We start from the raw sequence: 19,294 nt of genomic DNA on the forward strand, positions 1-19,294 counted from the left end.
CCTGGAGACGGGAGCGCTTGAATGACAGTAGTGGAGTGATGGAGGACGACTGCCAGCTTAATTAACTCCTAGTCAGCAGCCCCCCCCCCCACCTCCACCACCCCCCAACACTCGTCTCACCCCATCAGCCTCAGGTAGGAGCTCAGGTTATGGATCCAGTGACATCACTAATGGCAGAACGTTCTCCCCGTCCCCTGAAGGGGGCTTTACCTGTCAGACGTGTGATGGAGACGTCCAGCGGCCCCAGAGGGCAGATCGCTGTGGGGGTTCATTCTCCCCCCGTCGCGCCGGTTTGAAGTCACATGGTCATGTGCTGGGCTCGTGGAAAGAGAATCAATAGATTGAATCGGGGGGGGGGGGGTGAGGTGATGCTGAGGCTGATGGCAGGGCATGCTGGGGGTCGGGATGCTGGGGGTCGGGATGCTGGGGGTCGGGATGCTGGGGGTCGGGATGCTGGGGGTCGGGATGCTCATCAGGGGAGACCTTCAAACTCTTTGGAACTCAGCCCGGAGCGGCGTCTTGTTTTCCCTCATGGGGGGGGGGGCGACAGCAAACTGTAAAGGCTGAAACGGTCCAGGTTTCAGCTTCGCTGGCAGAGAGGAAACTGTTTGCCGATGCAATACGCCGTTTAAGGCTGTCTAGGACCCGATCAGCACGATTGATCGGAGTCGACGTCCAGGAGAGCATCACAGCTTCATCAGCAGACACAGGAATGTTTAAAAGACGTCGATACGATGAAGAAAAGTGCAAAAGTTTCCCAGAATATCGATCAAGATCTTCGTCGAACGTCTGTTTCCATAAAATTACAGAAACATAAATTCCCACATGAAATCAGGAATAAATAACAAACAACCATCGTCCATGTTTTTCTTTCTTTTTTTTTAGAAAATACTGTGATATTTTATTAAAAATGTTGCAGAAAAAGTTTATACAGGTGTCCAGCCAGAAATATCTCTTTTATCACTTTAAGGCAAAACTGCAAACAAATGAAAAATGAACTCAGGTTTTTAAAACTCTACATTAAAACCCTTTTTTATCTCGACTGGTTTAGAGACCAAATGGCAAGAATATATTTTTTTTATAGAATTTACAAATAGCTTAAAATCTTCTGGATGTGTTTCCATTTTTTTTTTCTAATAGGATGCAAAAACATAAAGAGTTAATGATTACCTTTGTTGTAATTTATAATAATTAATATCAGTAATATTTACACTCATTCACTTGCTTTTGTAACCCAAAATATCACAAGCCTGGCACAATACTTTACATATTGCTAGCATATGACAATTTGAAATATCTAACATATATTCTTTACAAACATATCCAACTAATATTAATACAAAAATCACTGCCTTTTTTATTCTAAATAATACATTGCTGGTCACATTGAAGCTCAGGCAGCGCCGAGATCGCAAGACAGAAAAAAGCCCACAAAAAAAACGTGACGATGGCGGCGGGCGATGGGTTTGGAGTCCTCCCTCCCAGACAGGAAACGGAGTAAAGCTCGTCCTGGACACGCGTGTCTGAAGACGCAAAAGGAACACGCGTGGAATAACATGTGGAATAACATGTGGAATAAACCCCGCTCAGAGGATGGGATTGTGTTCGCATTTTGGTCGTTGTGGAAAAAAACAGAATGAAACGCAGGCTGTAAGCAGAACGGGAGTGAAGGATGCTGGGAAATATTTACACCAAAAAAACAAACAAACAGAAAGCACCCAAAAGGAGAGGATCTGATTTTATATATATTATTTCTTCTTCGTCTTCTTTTAGGTTCCCACACACGACTATACACCCTTTTTCTGTTTTGTCTTTTTTAAAAAGTTTTCATAAATACATTTCCAGGATGGGGGGGTGGGGGGGGGGGTTAGAATTCCGCACCCGGAAAAATCCCGGAATCACGAATTCAGCGTGATTTATAGTCGCGTTCTGCAGGAAAAGCTTCTCCGTCACGCCGGAAAAAGAATATCAACAGTAAACCCCTGGTCGCCTGGTCTTTGGGGTAAAACTCCCATGAAGCTTTGCTCCAATAACGTCATCACTATGGTAACATTCACTTTAATATTTCCATTTAAACTGTAGACTTTTCAAGAAGGCAGGTAACAAAATAAGATCTGCTGAGTTTAATCTTTTCGTATTTGCCCTGCCAGCCCAGCAGGGGGCGCCCCAGCAGGGGGCGGAGCTATACCCTGGTGGTGGAGTGCCCGTGGGGCAGGTTGGTGCTGTTCTGGCTGCCCCCGAAGGCGTTGAAGTTGTGCAGCGGCTGCATGGCGGCCAGCGCGTTGGGGATCATGGTGATGGTGCTGGGCGTCATCAGCGGGATGTCGTCGGGCGAGCGGCGCAGCGTGAGGGTGTAGTCCGGCGGGCAGGCCAGGCGCAGGGCGTCGTGCGTCTGCAGCGCCTCACACTCGTGGTGATGCTCGTGCTCCAGCTGCTGCTGCTTCATCTGCAGCGACATCAGCTCCTCGCTCTGCAGGTGCGCCACGTCGTTGGCGGCGGCGGGGGCGGCGCCGGCGGACGCCGAGTTGCGCTGCGGGGTGGGGACGCGCCGGTTGGACTCGTGCCGCCGCTTGTCCTTCTTGTAGTAGAGCGCGGCGAAGGCCAGGATGTTGAGGAAGAGCAGCGACGCCCCCACGGCGATGGTGACGCTCAGCTCGGTGGAGTAGTCCCGCCGCGTCTCGATCAGCACCGGCGCCTCGTCGCTCAGGTCGCCCCCCTTCCGCTGGTCCGTCGTCTGCCGGGTGTTGGTGGGGGGCACGCCCGGGTGGCGGGTGGTGGAGGGCCAGGTGTTCTTGCCCGGGAAGCGTTTGGTGTAGGGGTAGGGCGTGGTGTCCTGGGGGGGGATCTTGGTGGTGGTGGACACGTACTGGAAGAACTCGTTGATGTTGTGGAGGTGGGGGACCAGCTCCAGCCAGAACGCCACCTTGGTGGCCCGGTAGTGGTCCCGCACCCGCGGCTTCAGCCCGATGTGGAGGTACAGCTGGTCTTTGGGGTTGTACTTGGTCCAGGCCACCTCCTCGAAGCGGTTGGGTTTGGTGTGGATGAACTTGGTGTCCTGAGGAACCGGCTGGTTTGGATCCCTGGGGGAGGAAGGAGAACATCAACGACCAGGAAGCGATCAGACAGCGATCACAATCAATACAGGTGAGTCATCGATCTAAACGTCAAAGCCTCCTTATTGGCTGTCTGCGGTGACTCGGTTTGACAAAGCGTTTGGTGTGTTCGTCCAATCAGAAGCTCTTCCTTCCTGGAGACGTTTATTTCTACGCTTTAAAAACACAAATAGCTGCTTTTTCTCATTTTGGCATTTTTGCCAATCCTGCAGTTTGTGTTTTCTACAGCCATGAATCATTGGTGGGCAGTGTGTGTGTGTGTGTGTGTGTGTGTGTGTGTGTGTGTGTGTGTGTGTGTGTGTGTGTGTGTGTGTGTTGAAGCTTTATATTCTCTTGCAGTTTGGAGTAGAAACGTCATGCAGGTAGAAGATTGTTGGGGCAACGGCTGGAACACACCCGTGTTTGTGTGTCTGTGGATCATGTATGTCGCATTCTGATGACATCATGGATCCGTCACCAGTTTGAGGGTGTGTGTGGGGGGGGGTCCACACCGACAAGAGAGAAATGATCAAAATGGTTCCATACGGGGCTAAGCTAACTGTAGCTACTGCTAACAGCACAGCATGAGGTGCTAGCGTAGAGTCGTTTCGTTTAAAGCCATGACCTCAGGTGTGTCCTGCACACACCTGAGCCTTACATTAGCGCTGCTAGCATGTGGCGCTAACATATGCCGGATTACCCAGGAAGGGAATCCGTGCTGCATCAGCGTATGTCTCCATCCCACACCCCCCCCCCATCAGGATCACCACCAGCGGCTCACGCCACAGGTTAATCCACGCCCCCCTGGCCCAGACGGGTGACAGCCGTCACCGCCACCTCCTGCTGTCTGACACCAGAGCAGCTGAACGGGTTCCAGATCGCAGACGGCTGTGTGAACCGTTAATCTGGAATAGAACAGGTTCAGGCTCTTCAGGCTTCAACCAGTCAGCTTCAGCTTCTCCAATCAACTCTGGCGACGCTTTATTTATTTATTGATCCAGTCGTGATCACAAGCTTCAAATGAAGGATTTCAATCAGATTATTTGCTACCATGATTCCAGCTCACCTGACACCTGACGCTTTGGTCACTTCCTGTCTGGTTAAACCTTCACATCCTAATATTCATAGAGAAGTTTTGATATAATGAACGTTTTTTCAACTGAACTTTGAACTAAAACTATTTAATCAAGCAGAAGACATCAGTCTTCTGTGTCCACCAGGAGACTCTGGAACCCCCCAGTGATGAATCAGCTTTCAGCCACAGCTTTACTGGATGCACAGAGAAAAAAACACCCCCCCCCACACACACACACACACACACACACTCACACACACACACAGGTGATCAGTAATCAGGATTTCATTTAAATTTTAAAGTGAATTTTCGGCGTGACGGGGCTGATATCTAATCTCCGGGGGTGGGGGGTGGGGGGTGCAGGAAAAACGTGATGCGAATCCAGACAGCAGCACTTCCTGTCTGCTGCTCCAGATGAATGTACCTGATATGCATCAAGGAAATGATAGGTTTAATTCTGCAGAATCAAATCTTTATCACAATATCTGAACATTCTAATCAGGTTTCTATTGAGTATTTATCTTAAAGAACGGTGTTGAATTCAGGTTTAATGATTCCATCAGTCACTCAGTTCCTCCAACTGATGCTGGAGTGAACTGCTTAGACCACATGTGTCAAACCCAAGGCCCGGGGGCCAAATGTGGCCCTCCACGTCATTTTATGTGGCCCATAGAGCAATAAAGGTCAGAGTGTCTAAAAATAAATAGGTCAAATGTGTTTTGACCAAAAACTACATTTCCCACAATGCAGTAGTTCAGCCCATTTTAACTCTGACTAAACATTGTGAACAAAGTTAATGTCCTAACTTGTGTCTGATGTTATTTTTCTTTATTGATTGATGGTTTGATCCTTGATTGATGGAGTTCTGTGGGTTTAATAACCTGACAAATGAAAAGGATTTATGTTAGAACAGAGAAACAAACAAACATGTTTTTTCTGTCTAACTGTAATGTTTGGAACTAGAATCAGTCAGAAATTCAGTTATTTAACATTAAGGAGTAGTTACATTTAGTTACATTACACTGAGTTACATTTAGTTACATTTATTAGTTACATTAAGGAGTAGTTACATTTAGTTACATTACACTGAGTTACATTTAGTTACATTTATTAGTTACATTAAGGAGTAGTTACATTTAGTTACATTACACTGAGTTACATTTAGTTACATTTATTAGTTACATGAAGGAGTAGTTACATTTAGTTACATTACACTGAGTTACATTTATTAGTTACATTAAGGAGTAGTTACATTTAGTTACATTACACTGAGTTACATTTAGTTACATTTATTAGTTACATTAAGGAGTAGTTACATTTAGTTACATTACACTGAGTTACATTTAGTTACATTTATTAGTTACATTAAGGAGTAGTTACATTTAGTTACATTACACTGAGTTACATTTAGTTACATTTATTAGTTACATTAAGGAGTAGTTACATTTAGTTACATTACACTGAGTTACATTTAGTTACATTACACTGAGTTACATTTAGTTACATTTATTAGTTACATTAAGGAGTAGTTACATTTAGTTACATTACACTGAGTTACATTTAGTTACATTTATTAGTTACATTAAGGAGTAGTTACATTTAGTTACATTACACTGAGTTACATTTATTAGTTACATTAAGGAGTAGTTACATTTAGTTACATTACACTGAGTTACATTTAGTTACATTTATTAGTTACATTAAGGAGTAGTTACATTTAGTTACATTACACTGAGTTACATTTAGTTACATTTATTAGTTACATTAAGGAGTAGTTACATTTAGTTACATTACACTGAGTTACATTTAGTTACATTTATTAGTTACATTAAGGAGTAGTTACATTTAGTTACATTACACTGAGTTACATTTAGTTACATTTATTAGTTACATTAAGGAGTAGTTACATTTAGTTACATTACACTGAGTTACATTTATGTTACATTTCTTAGTTACATTAAGGAGTAGTTACATTTAGTTACATTACACTGAGTTACATTTAGTTACATTTATTAGTTACATTAAGGAGTAGTTACATTTAGTTACATTACACTGGGTTACATTTAGTTACATTAAGGAGTAGTTACATTTATTAGTTACATTAAGGAGTAGTTACATTTAGTTACATTACACTGAGTTACATTTAGTTACATTAAGGAGTAGTTACATTTATTAGTTACATTAAGGAGTAGTTACATTTAGTTACATTACACTGAGTTACATTTAGTTACATTAAGGAGTAGTTACATTTATGTTACATTAAGGAGTAGTTACATTTATGTTACATTAAGGAGTAGTTACATTTAGTTACATTTATTAGTTACATTAAGGAGTAGTTACATTTAGTTACATTACACTGAGTTACATTTAGTTACATTTATTAGTTACATCTGGCCCTTTGAGGTTCTGCTGATGGCTATGCGTTATGCTGATGATGTGTTCTTCTCCGTAGATGAGTTTGCCCCCCCCCTGCTTTAGGTGATACCTGCTCACGCCCCCAGAGCTGATCACCATTATAGTGAACAAACAAACTCACCCTGTTTTAGCGAAGTTGGTCCAGTACGTCATGACGACGGCGCTCAGCATCACGTCGTTCTTGGAGAAGTTGCAGTTGAAGAGGTCGGTGGGGCCGATCATGGGGATCCCGAACACGTAGGGCACCTCGTCGCCGTGGGCGGAGTCCGCCCAGCTGGGCTTCATGTCGCTCTGACAGTGGTGGTAGAAGGCGTAGAAGTAGGTGGGCGAGCCGTACTGGGCGTGCAGGTCGGCCGTGGCCACCGCCGGCGCCACCCACTGGTGATCGGTGAACAGCGCCACCAGGGTCTTGCGGCGCGTCTCGGGGTTCTCCTTGTCGGCCCAGTCGGTGTACATGAACTTGATGGTCTCCCTCAGCGTGTCCTTCCCCTCCGGGTAGCCGTACAGGTGGTCCACGAAGTCCGACACGGCGAAGTCAAAGTCGTTGGCCGACACGCCGTCCTCGCTGTCCACGATGCCGTCCACGAACTTAAACCCCTCCCCCTGGTTGACCCCCAGCATGATGTCGTAGTTGAGGAACTCGCCCTGCTCCATGAGGATCTGGGGGTCGTCGGGGATGACGTCGCCGTCGATGACGGGGCCGAAGGCGATGTGGTACTTGGCGGGCGTGACGGACTGCTCGATCAGCTCCTTGTAGTTCTTGTTCTGCAGACACTCCACCAGGTCGATGGTGTCCAGCGTGTTGCAGCCCACCTTCTCCGCCAGAGCACGCGTGTACTTGGCCGGCTGGTAGTTGACCGCCCAGCTGGACAGCGCCGTCCCGCTCTGGATGATGGCTTTCTGGAACATATCTGACATGGAAGGTGTGGTTTTAGAGAAACTCAAGATATACTGACATCCTCCAGGATGACATCCTCAAACGGAGTCAGGATTATTCATCCTAATCTGCGTTCAAATTAAACATTAAATTAACAGAAATTCAACACAGACTTTGCTAAAAAAAAGACGTTCCACAAACGGATCTGTGTGTCCCTAATGAACAACCTGAAACAAATCAATTTTTTATTTTTTTTAAAATGTTTTGGTTGTCATGGCAACACGACCTTTGCATCACATCCTGGAACACGGCGTCAGCCTGCAAATAGCACAGCGGGAGCGCCGCGGTTCTGTGGGTGTTGGGTTTGTTATTTCTGATGCCGCGAACGCCGGTGAGCGCTGATGACTGGTGCAGCTCAGCGCCGGCCTCTGATTGGACGAGGAGGAAGCGGTTAGAGCTCACATCAGACGTACACTTCAAAGCTGAATTTAAAACTCAACCGGGGGGGGGGGTTTATGTGTTTTCTGATTGGCTGATTGTTTCTCATGTTTATAACAAGACAGAAAAAAGGAGAAGAGAACATTTTATTTTTTTTAATTTAAATAAGACACAAGTAAAACTCTTGACTCCATACTTTCCTGTCCCACACTGAGGATGATTTTGTGGTGAGATTTATTTTTCTTTCACAAAACCTACTTTTGTTCTCCAGAGAGAGGAGTTCTGGCTCAGGAAGTGGAGCAGAAATCATCGAGATCTAATCCCCCAAATCCTCATTTTCTGTTCTGACGGATGAGTCAGAACATTTTCCTCGCTGGTTATGTGGATTGTAGCCGCACAAAGATATTAATACGTGCAAACCAGTGGCCAAAAAAGACAGGATTCTTGGCTCTTGTTTAGAAAACTCATTGATGCTACATGGAAATAAAAGTGGAACAGTATAATCTGGATCCCGATCATTATTTGTCCTTTAATGCTTTTTATTTGTTGCTTTTTGTGCGTTACAATTAAATATGATGAATATTCTGATAAAGAGACACAAAAACAAATCATAAAGACACAGAATGAACACATGATGGGACTAAAGTATTGATCCACTGAGGACAGTTTGATCCTGTTTGAGGGTCAAAGTGTTCCTGAACCAATAAACAGAATATAAACAGAATACAGTGTTTTAAATAGGACACCCAGCAGCACGGCGTGCGAGCACACGTACCTTCTGAGTAGTGCGACAGCGTGAGCAGGCTGACGCAGGACGCCCCCGCCCCGGAGCCAAAGATGGTCACTCTCTTGGGGTCCCCTTTGAAGGCCTGGATGTTCTCCTTGATCCACCGGAGAGCCTGGATCTGGTCCAGAAGCCCGTAGTTGCCCTTGGCTGCCTGGTCGCCTGTGCTGAGAAACCCTGGGGGGGGGGGGGTTTACATGTTATTTCATCTGTTCTGACCTGAAACCAGCAGCGCGTCTGGATTCACCTCAAACACCGGAGCTGATCACTGATCAATACTGAACCTTCACCTCTGGTCACACACACCTCTGAAGGAGGAGTCCAACCCCGTAAAGCACATGATACAAACGGGGCCCTTCAGGCAAGGCATCGTGGGAAGCGTGTGTGAGCGGGGCTAATGGCGTGTTGACGGCGCTGTGGGGTCTGACTGCTGCTGTTACCGCCTGAATTCACTGAACGGCTGCTGACGGCCGACTGTTTCCCGTCTGCAGGTTCCACTTCATCCAATGCCAGCTTTAACATTAACATATGTTTGACTTATGAATGATGTACATTTAACCCCCCCTGCTGTTGGTAAGCAGGATGTTATATTTATGAATTAAACCCTTCAGGCATCAGTAAATAAGACCTTCATCATTCTTCCTTTTTTATTGATTATTTTGTTTTATTCTTTGGAATCAATCGTCAATAAATCAGAATCAGAACCCTTTAACATGTAGCGGCTACGTTAGCCTGTCTGTCAGCCAATCAGGATTGGAATCTATCTCCAGTACATAAACAGTCCAGAATGAGGGACGCTCTGATTGGATGTAACTAATGGGTGCAGGCCTGGCGCCAGTGGGGAGCGTTCCAGACCCCCCAGCCTGGCGGGGGGGGGCGCCAAACAAAACTTATTTACAAATTAGGAAACGTGCCTGAAGTCATTAAAGGACTTTCTAAACGCCGCCGCCGGCGCCACCGGGGCAACTGGGGCAACTGGTGTCTGGGCCTCGCCAGGCCTGTGAGCGCCGCAGCCAAAGCTGGCAGCCGGTCACTGGGACAAATGCAGCAAAGGCTTCTGGGTAGGAATGATGGAGAAACAGCCTGCAGCTGTTCGATGGAGAGCAGATCCTCATTTCACTTCACAGCCAAACCCGTCGCTAACGCCGTCGCTAACGCCGTCGCTAACGCCGTCGCTAACGCCGTTGCTAATGCTGCGTAACTCAGGCGTTTAATCATAAGAGTCTGACACAGAAGCGTTTCTACAGCCGGAGGACCCCCCAGGTCATCCCTCCATAACGTCCCCCCTGAGCCCACTTCACCAGACTGTCCCCCATACTGGGGGCCCCCAGGGGCCCATTGGTTCTGTTTCATACAGGCATCTCAGAGGACACCTTTAACAGTTCATCATGGAGGATCAGAGACACCAGTCAGGAGAAAACAGTTTGAACTTTAACACCTGCTGGAAACATCCATCATCCATCCATCATCCATCCATCATCCATCCATCATCCATCCATCCATCATCCATCAACCATCATTCATCCATTTATCCATCCATCCATCATCCATCTATCTATCATCCATCATCCATCCTCCATCCATCCATCATCCATCATCCGCCCCTTGGTGTCTGTATTACAGACAGTCCTTGACAGTCTACTAGATTATTTCTAGTAGGTTAACTTCCCTTAATTAGTTTTTTATGTTGACTTAAAATACAAAGTCCAGCTGATTCCAATGCAGTAACAGTAAAATTATATTATAATATCACACAATAAAGAGCCAGAGTTACTGGATACCTGTGTGTGAGGCTACCACTGACGATCAGTGACACCACAGGTGATCTACAGGGATTAGCAGATTGGGTTGTTCAGATTATTGAGGTATTTTAATAATTAGATGATAATAGTTCTGTTTGGTTTGGCAGCGAAGTGGAATAAATATTCTGTATTTATAACAGCCTTGCTGTGGTCACATGACCTGAAGCTAATATTAGCCTGTTAGATAATGAATGGTATAGACTCTGGTGCTCCATCTGAGCCTCGCCTATAAAACTGGATTGTTTCCATCTCTTAATGTCCAGAAACACAGGGGGGGGTGGGGGGGGCATGGACAGAACCAGAGAGGAGATGAATTAAGTCTTTAAATCCCTTCATGCATTTGGAATAAAATAATAAAATGTCACTTAGTGCTGCTGCCTGCAATCCAGTGGACATTTTAGCTGCGTGTGTGTGTGTGTGTGTGTGTGTGTGTGTGTGTGTGTGTGTGTGTCACACTCCCTCCAGACAGGCGAGCCGGAAGAGAGCTGTCAATAATAAAATGGACACACACTCTAATGGAACACATTTAAAAGCACTCTGCCAGAGAATTAAATGCTTTCAACTGAATTGGCCACACAATTAGAGCCAATGTACATTTTCACTTGGCACCACGGAAAAAGGTTTAGTTAATGTAACAGTGATGGTGATATCGGGGTCTGCTGTAGGATGATGTGACCAATGAACAGTCGACGTTAAGGATCCCAGTTTTCTGAAAAACTCACATAAAGAGAAAAAAATATTTGAACAACAAATGTATTTTTAATTGTTGGTTCTTATTTCAATCAGGGAGGCAATCTGAGCACAGGGCGCGAAATCAGACAATTGTTATCTGATTCCCTGTTGCATTGTGGGTATTTTTATTTGTGTGTTGAAAGGAAGAGGAACAAAAAATCTCTCAGTTTCATTTTTGTCTTGCAGCTGATAAAAACGTTCATAAAACTAAAGCTTTTTTTAAGCTTAATGCATCTTAATTCCATTTTAATGTTTCCAACGATGAGCTGGCGTCTCATCTGGGGTGTACCCTGCTTTCAAGTTCACATTGTCGCGACATGTTGGTATTTTAGAGACACAAAACTTCCACCTGACACATTTACACACTCATTTCGTTGCACTTGGATGATTTCATCTGCACAAATCAACTCGGCTGAAATTCTAAATGAATTTTTACCAAGTCCTGAAAATGCCATCTGTGTTATCTGAATGCCACGACGCGTTTTGAAGCTAAACGGGTGATGGAGTGACAGAAATGGCACAGATTGAAATGGCGTGCGACTCGTGGACAGATGTTGACCTGGCAGAATGTCAAGAGATGAGCTCTGAGCACAGAATGTCCACAAAGCACAGCGTGAGTCAAAGCACGTCTCACTTCATGTTACTGCACAAATAATTCACAGTATTTCATTTTTGGTGCACAAATTCAAGCAGATCTGAACCGTCTCCTATTGGACATGTGAACGTTTCTGCAAGGACTTTTCTAAGCATGAAGAACGACCCTCATTTATCTTCGTCGTGTCGTGTCCAGATGGGTTCCAACACTTTTGATTAAACTTGGCCACAGATGGTTGTTTGGGACGCACCAATGGCTCGTTTCAGGCTGATACTGACCTTAATAGGACAATCAGCGGATCCCAGCATGACTGACACAATAAACACTCTATCCAGAGTCAGCTGAAGGTGGATCTCTCCAGTGGTGGCATTACTGAAGCATCTGCAGGCAGTGACAGCAATCCTCCACCCTGTGATGCAACAATGACCCCGATGAGCGCCAAATATCACGGAATACAGATTTTGGATTTGATAAAAATAGAGCACTCCAACAGGATTGGAAATTATTATTCACAGACAGCGACGTCAGGAGTGTGTGAATCAGATGTGGATTTCTACAGTGAAACCTTTTCTCTTCTCTCTGCTCTCCAAGGCTGGAACATGACATCTGAATGCTGAAGTAAAAGAGAAATATAAGTTCATGTTCCATTACTCAGTGAAGAACAGACACCAGCAGATACCTCTAAAGGAATTATTAATAACCAGCGATAAAAGCTTTAAAACGTGTCTCCACTGCCCACAAACAAACCTTTAAATGCCCACACAGTCTAGTGGATCCAGGACATTATGGGATGTTTTATGTTTGAACGGAGATGCAGCGATATCATTCTTACATGTATACTTTCTTGTATGTTATACAAGATCATATATCAGAGCTCTTCTCTGCATTGGTTACTCACTTCCTGACCAATGGGCTGTCACATGACCGGTCAGTCCACCCCCGGCCCTCCATTCTGACCATGAACACTGGAGGACCACAGGGCTGCCTGTCGACACCTTTCCTCTACACCCTCTACACCCACCACCTCAGACCTCAACGTTAGTAAGTTTGCAGACGACACCATGGTGTCATCATCAACAACAATGATGAGTCGGCCTACAGGGAGGTGTCTGTCTGTCTGTCTGTCTGTCTGTCTGTCTGTCTGTCTGCCTTGTCTATCTGATCGTTTATCGGGATAAACTCTGATATTGTACTCTGTGTCAGCAGAGAGCTCATTGGTGTTATATAAACACTGTGTGTTGGCATGTGTAGGTGTGTGTGTGGGAGTGTGTGTTTATTTTGAATGTACTGTATATTAAGCGTGTATTATATATTGTGTTCACAGGGAAAATGGATGATGTCATAAAAATGAGCCCAGTCCAACCTGAACATCCACACACTGTTTAACTGGGCTGTCCAATGGTTCCACTGTAACTCTTCTGGTTTGGTTCCATTGCTTGTTCCAGACGAGTGAAGTGATGAGTCTAAAGTGTTTGTGCTCGTTTGACTCCTCCTAACAGCTAACATCATGGTTGGTTTTGCTGTTTTGTTATTTCTAACATATTGTTTCAGATCCTGCCCCACCCTGATCCACCTGTGATCAGTTCATGACGCTCTGACGCTCTGATCCTGTTTGATTCTGCCTGTTGCCTGCCCCTCGTCGGGTCTGTCTGCCTGGTTCTGGTTGCCTCAGTGAAGAACCCTACCTGACTCGTGGACCAGGTCTTTTCTGCCCCTTGTTGGTTTCGTCTGCTTTGGAAACTGTATTTTTGTACCTGAGTCAAACCGCTTTGAGACCATTGACCAGTCCCGTTGGAGTCCTGACACAAATCCTGTCCTGGTCGTAGACGTTGAACCACACAGTGACACACACACTTCACTCCAGCGTTAATCCTAATCAGCCGTCCTATGGCGAAAGCCACACTGATAACATGACAGTAATAGCACTTAATTGTGCTGTATGTCCAGAAGATTAGCGCTCCAGCGGTTCCCACAGTGATAATCAGAGGGAATGATGGGAAGGGAACGGAGCGAGCTCCAGAGTCCACGGCTCTGGGATCTCCTGAGTGTCAGATAGGAAGTCGTCCAGTGGGGACTGGGGAAGGTCGACCAGCCAATCAGAGCCGAGCATCTTCTGGCTGTCTGTAATTAGGTTCAGGCCCACACGGGGCACGCCTGGTGTAACCCCCCCACACATCACGGCTCATGTCGGGACGTTTGACGCTCATGTCATGTGACAGCTTCTGGGATGAGTCAAACCAACAAAGACATCAGGAGAAAGGCGGGAAAAGACAAGTGAGGACATCTGCCGTCCAGATCAGCTCCAATCGTTTGGCTACGCTAGTACATTAGCTGTGGCTGCTAGGCTACATCCTGATGCTAGGGAATTAGCTGTGGCTGCTAGGCTACATCCTGTCCTATAGGTACGTGTGAGCGCTTTCACATGAGGACGTCAGTGTCACTTTTTAAATCGTCCCCCGTGAAGAAACGGCCTGTTCCAACCTAATTGTAGCATCTGTCCTGATTGATCACATCTCAATTTGGCCCACAATGCATCATGGGTGCGTTCAGTTCTCCACCAGCAGCTTGTGATCGGATCAGAACAGATGTTTAACACCAGGGATAAAGCGTCTATGGTGGGTTCTCCTTTCCTCCAACAAATTGAACAAATCTGTTCAACAAAACAACAGAAACAGAAAAAACCTGCAGTGCCGCCGTCTTGTCATCATACATGTTCATGTTCTGCTCCCGTGTGACACGGAGACTCTTTTCACACTAAAGAACAAATGCAGCTCATTTGTTTTATCATGCATTGTTAGCCTGAGCACTAAATTTGGCATCAGCAAAATAGGTAAGTAGCTGATGGTGACTACGTGAGTCAGTGAAACCTAGGCTAGCCTCCACTTGGTCAAAATGTGTTTCATTCACTGATGCCCGAAGTTTGCATCATCGTCAAATTATTTTATCCGTATTTTCATGATTTCTAGCTTTAGGTACTAATTTTATGTTCAAATGTTTACTTAGCTTCCCCTACCTTGACAAATGATTTTAAGGTCTATATCAGCGGCCCCCAACCTCTTTATCTCCACAGACCGGTTTATCTCGGACAATATTTTCTCTGACCCGTCTTCATTTGCTGGATAATCGTTAATGACACCAGGACAGCTGTAGTCTAATAATAAATCAGTGGTTTTATGTAAACCCAGACATCAACAGACAATAAACAACTTTTTTTTCATAAATTGATAATCAACATCTCTGTAAACGAAATAATTGTCAGAAATAATTATATTAAACTGGATTGAAGTGACGGCACTGATGAGGTTTATTTTAAATATAGCGACTTACAATCATTCAATGTAGGAGAAATACTGATCATTATCAATAAAAGGGTGAACAAGTCAATCAATAACAATAATTACAATAATGAATTAGTGGTGGGGGACCTCTGATCTTGGGGTAACGGAGACAATGACACCTGAAGTGTGTTCAGACGTCCAGTCTACTCCAGTTTGGTTTTCTTTACGTCACTGCAGAAAATCCCACTTCACAGAGACGGGAGGTGGAAATGGAAGCAGGGATTAAGATACTTTTAGGGTCTCAGGATAATCTGGTTTGACTTGAATCCACAACACCGGGGCAGTTGTGGGCGCTTCATTTAGGGGTAACGGCTGGTAACCTGTCACGTGACCCAGACCTGTCAAGAGGCACAGGCGCACACATTCATCTGTGTGTCATTCACAGACGTCACTTTTCAAAATAAAACATCTTTAGACTCCGAAATGAATTAAACGGAAGTTTTTTTTCTGTGCGGCCCGGTACTAAATGACCCAACGGAACGGGGTCCAACCCTTAGCCTAGCCTAGCTACAGAATAGACTATGATGAATGAACCTAGCTTAGCCTTAGCCATATAGTTTGTGCACTAGTATACTGTGCTTGACTTTAATTACTTAAATGTAATAAGTAGTGAACATGGTGTGTTGGGACTCTACGTTGAGGTTTTCCTGGTTCGAACCCGTGATCAGTTTCCACCAGCAGAACAGGAAGTAGAGAGAGAGAAACAAACAGCAGCTGTATCCTGCTAACATTCAGTTTATGGGGTGGATTTATGAAACAGTGCCTCTAAAGGGGGTGTGAGCTGCTTCTGATGTGGATCAGAGATGTTTGTACCGTAGACGTCAGCGACCCAGAGAACACGACTCGTCCCAGATCGGTAATGAACTGGATGCTTCCTTTGATGCTGAAGCAACACAAACCTATTGTCAGAGTAAACATCCTGAAACAGCTCCTGCTTCATTATTTCCAGAGGAGTCTGGTCTCATCAGAGACGTTCCTCCCTGAGAATCAGGAGGAGCAGAGCGACAGACGAACCCAGCGCTAACACACTCCCCGTTAATTAGCTGGGCAACAACCGAGTGCAGCGCGGCGTGAACCATACGGAGATACAGGAGGGGCCCCGCCCACAATCACTCCATCTTCATTATTTGGCCCCAAGACCCTCAACAAGTGGGCTGGGGCCAAACCACCTGATAGGAAGCCAACCACTTTACACTTTAACGTTATGTCATTATGCAATTTTAATTAAAAAAAATGAACAAGCAACAAGCAAACAAAAAGGTCGTTAATCTGCCCCAAAACTGTCGGGTTCTTTTGGCTCAAACCTTCTTATTGTAGTGTTTTTAGCAAATAAACCAAAAAAACGAGCGAAGACAGAATCAAATAGAACTGGAGCTCCAGGCAGACCCTGAACCCCAACACCCCACACTTTGTGCTAAACACAAATGATTGGCCTAATTTATGTAACCCATGGAACACGCCTACAAACACTGATGATATAAACACCACTCCTTCATATTGGGTCCTAATGAAGCACCAATGAACCCAACACACCCCCATGAACTTCAGGCCAACAACTCCTGTCTGTTCTCTTTATTATTTTCACCTAAATGATGTTCATCCTGCATCTGGACGTCGGCATTAACGTGTTCTGATAGATGTTCTACTATTAAGACCCCCCCCCGCCCCCCAGCAGAGACACCTCTGCACCTCTGAACCTTGCTGGCTGCCTTTTCATCATTTAATCAAATGTGTGAGTGTTTTCACAAACCTCACATCGCAGAGAGGAATAAAGTGGTGACATTTGCGTGCGATCACAATCTGATCACAAGGACACGGCGCGATGCAGGCGGGGGAGGACTGCTGATGTTTGATTCGCTCCCACTGGAAACGGATTTGATTGAAATGAATGAGTGGAACCCAAGGACGGAACAGAAACATTCACTCACAGATTCTAAAGGAGCCAAAGTGAATTAAATGAGCGTGCTGCGCCCCCCCCCAGGCTTCCTGTGAAGCGTCTGCAGACTGAAGCCTCCAACACGTCGTGAAGAAACTCTGGGAACGAGCCAGAGAGAGACGCCGCTGCAGAAACCCCCCCCCAAACTGTGGAAAAGTGCAATTGGTTCCACATGCATTGAGCCAGGGCGCCCCCCCCAGTGATCCATTGGTGCATGTTCATTAAATTCTGCAGAGCTAATTAGAATCTATTTGACGTCCGTGGGGAGACGTTTGCACAGCTTGCACAAACACTTCACGAGAACAAGCAGACGTAGACGCTGGCGTGGGTTCACCATCACGAAGGGAGGAGGGGCTGTTCCAGCATGGGGGGTGGGGGGTGGGGTACATAAAGACTGTGACATCACCAATGCGTCTGATTGGCCAGAGCTGAGTGGAGTCAACGGAATATAAGGACTGTCCCCCTCTGAGAGCCTGTGGGACCGTCAGGATGTAGAACCAGAGGCCTGGCCTGGGGGGGGCGGGGGTGTTCATGAATGTCAGCCGACGCGTCAAACTGGTGTCAGTCTGAGTAACGGCCACTCCACCCCCCCCCCCCCCCCCCCAGTGCTGCCCCCACATCATTAGAGCGTCGTCACGGCGACTCGTGGAGTCAGGAGAACATCACTTGATCAAATGGCCCCCCCACGACACACCCCCAGGGTGCCTTCTATCCAAAATATTCTGTTTCTCCATCTTCAGCCGACGCCTGCCAGCCTCTGAGCTGAGTGGGGGGGGGTCAGCCTCTGAGCTGAGTGGGGGGGTCAGCCCCCTCCCGTTCCTCCAAGTTGCTCCCGAACCAAGCCAGCCGTGGCAGATCTGCATCAGGCGGGGGGGGTCAGAATGGGGGCAGAAGGAGGGGGCCGTGTTTCTGGAACGGAACGAGCAGCACGCCCCAGGAAACAGGCGTTTTAACCAGGGGGGGGTTCAGTCACACTGACCTTCAGCATCCCTGTGGAGGAAGAGGAGCACCGATGACATCACACCCGGGGGTCACCTCCTTCTTCATTCCCTTCATTTATTCCTCCTGTCGTCTCTTCTGATTCCTCACAAGGATCAATTATTGTTACTGAATTCCTTCCAATAATCTCATTGATTTCTCATTGATCTCTTTTTCCAAATCGTTCCTACGTCTCTCTCTCTGCTCCTCTTCCTTCTGTCTCCATCTTCTCTTTATTCCTGCTCCTTTTCTTCATCTATCTCTTTCATTCTATTCTTTTCATTCCCCCCCCTCTAATCTCCCGTCTTCCTGATCTTCCTTTCCTTCCTCCTCCTGACCCCCCCTCCCCCCCCCACTATAATTATAATTATTTCCTCATTCTGATGTTCTCATTCATATTTAAAAGATGATTTAATCACATGAATTCAAATAACTGGAGATAATTCATGTATAAAAACATAAAAGGAGTCGAGTATGAATGAGTTAGAGTAGCAGAAAGCCTCATCTTCATCTTCATCACCTGTGCCCCCCCCATCACCTGTGCCCCCCCCTGACTTCCTGTCGTTTCTCCTCCTTCACATCTTTTTATTTTTATTCTTCTTTTCCTGATCATCTGCATAAAATTTTAATTTCACCCTACAGCAGATCCAAACTCCTCTCTCCTCTCTGCATTGATTATATCTGTTCATTCTGGGTGGGGGGGGGACGTTCTTACCTCCAGGCTTTTTCATCGCTGGGGAGTTTTTTTTCCCAGAATGCTTTGGAGGTTTTTAACGTTTAAACTCCTGGTGACAGTGTGTGTCGTCTGCTGACGTAATGAGGTGGAATCTGCTCCTCAGAACTGGAGTCGTTGGAGGACCACGCTGCTCGGCCCCCCCCTCGGACCCCTCCCTCGGTGACGGTGTGTGATGTGTGACGGTCCTGTCACAGGTATCACACTCCTGCGCCGCAAACCCAACGACTGAGACGGAGACGGCAGGAAGGATGGAAATAATGGGGGTATGGGGGCTCTCCAGTGAAGTGACAGCTCATAGAGGGGGGGGGGGGGCAGCTGGCTGACAATGATGGAGGGGAAGTGAGCCCAACACTCACTGTCATCACGTCCCTGCAGTCACTGCTGCTCTTCACACACACTCTGCTGAGTGTGTGTGTGTGTGTGTGTGTGTGTGTGTGTGTGTGTGTGTGTGTGTGTGTGTGTGTGTGCTTGTGCTTGTGTGTGTGTGTGTGTGCGT

The 19,294-nt window shown here is 46.2% G+C and overlaps 1 protein-coding gene across 2 annotated transcripts in view; it reads right to left on the reverse strand.

Moving 5' to 3' along the window:
• Positions 1-1,858: 1,858 nt before the first annotated feature.
• nlgn4xa (neuroligin 4 X-linked a) overlaps positions 1,859-19,294 on the reverse strand; it is a 49,525-nt gene continuing 32,089 nt past the window's right edge. For both annotated transcript variants that reach the window (XM_068309678.1, XM_068309679.1), the window contains exons 4-6: positions 8,673-8,858; positions 6,704-7,493; positions 1,859-3,080 (exon numbers count right to left, since the gene is read on the reverse strand). In XM_068309678.1, the coding sequence (XP_068165779.1) occupies positions 2,183-3,080; positions 6,704-7,493; positions 8,673-8,858 (1,874 nt within the window). In that variant the 3' untranslated portion in view covers positions 1,859-2,182. The remainder of the gene's footprint in view (positions 3,081-6,703; positions 7,494-8,672; positions 8,859-19,294) is intronic.

This window comes from Antennarius striatus, chromosome 24 (genome assembly GCF_040054535.1).
Source record: "Antennarius striatus isolate MH-2024 chromosome 24, ASM4005453v1, whole genome shotgun sequence".
Lineage (NCBI taxonomy): Eukaryota > Metazoa > Chordata > Actinopteri > Lophiiformes > Antennariidae > Antennarius > Antennarius striatus.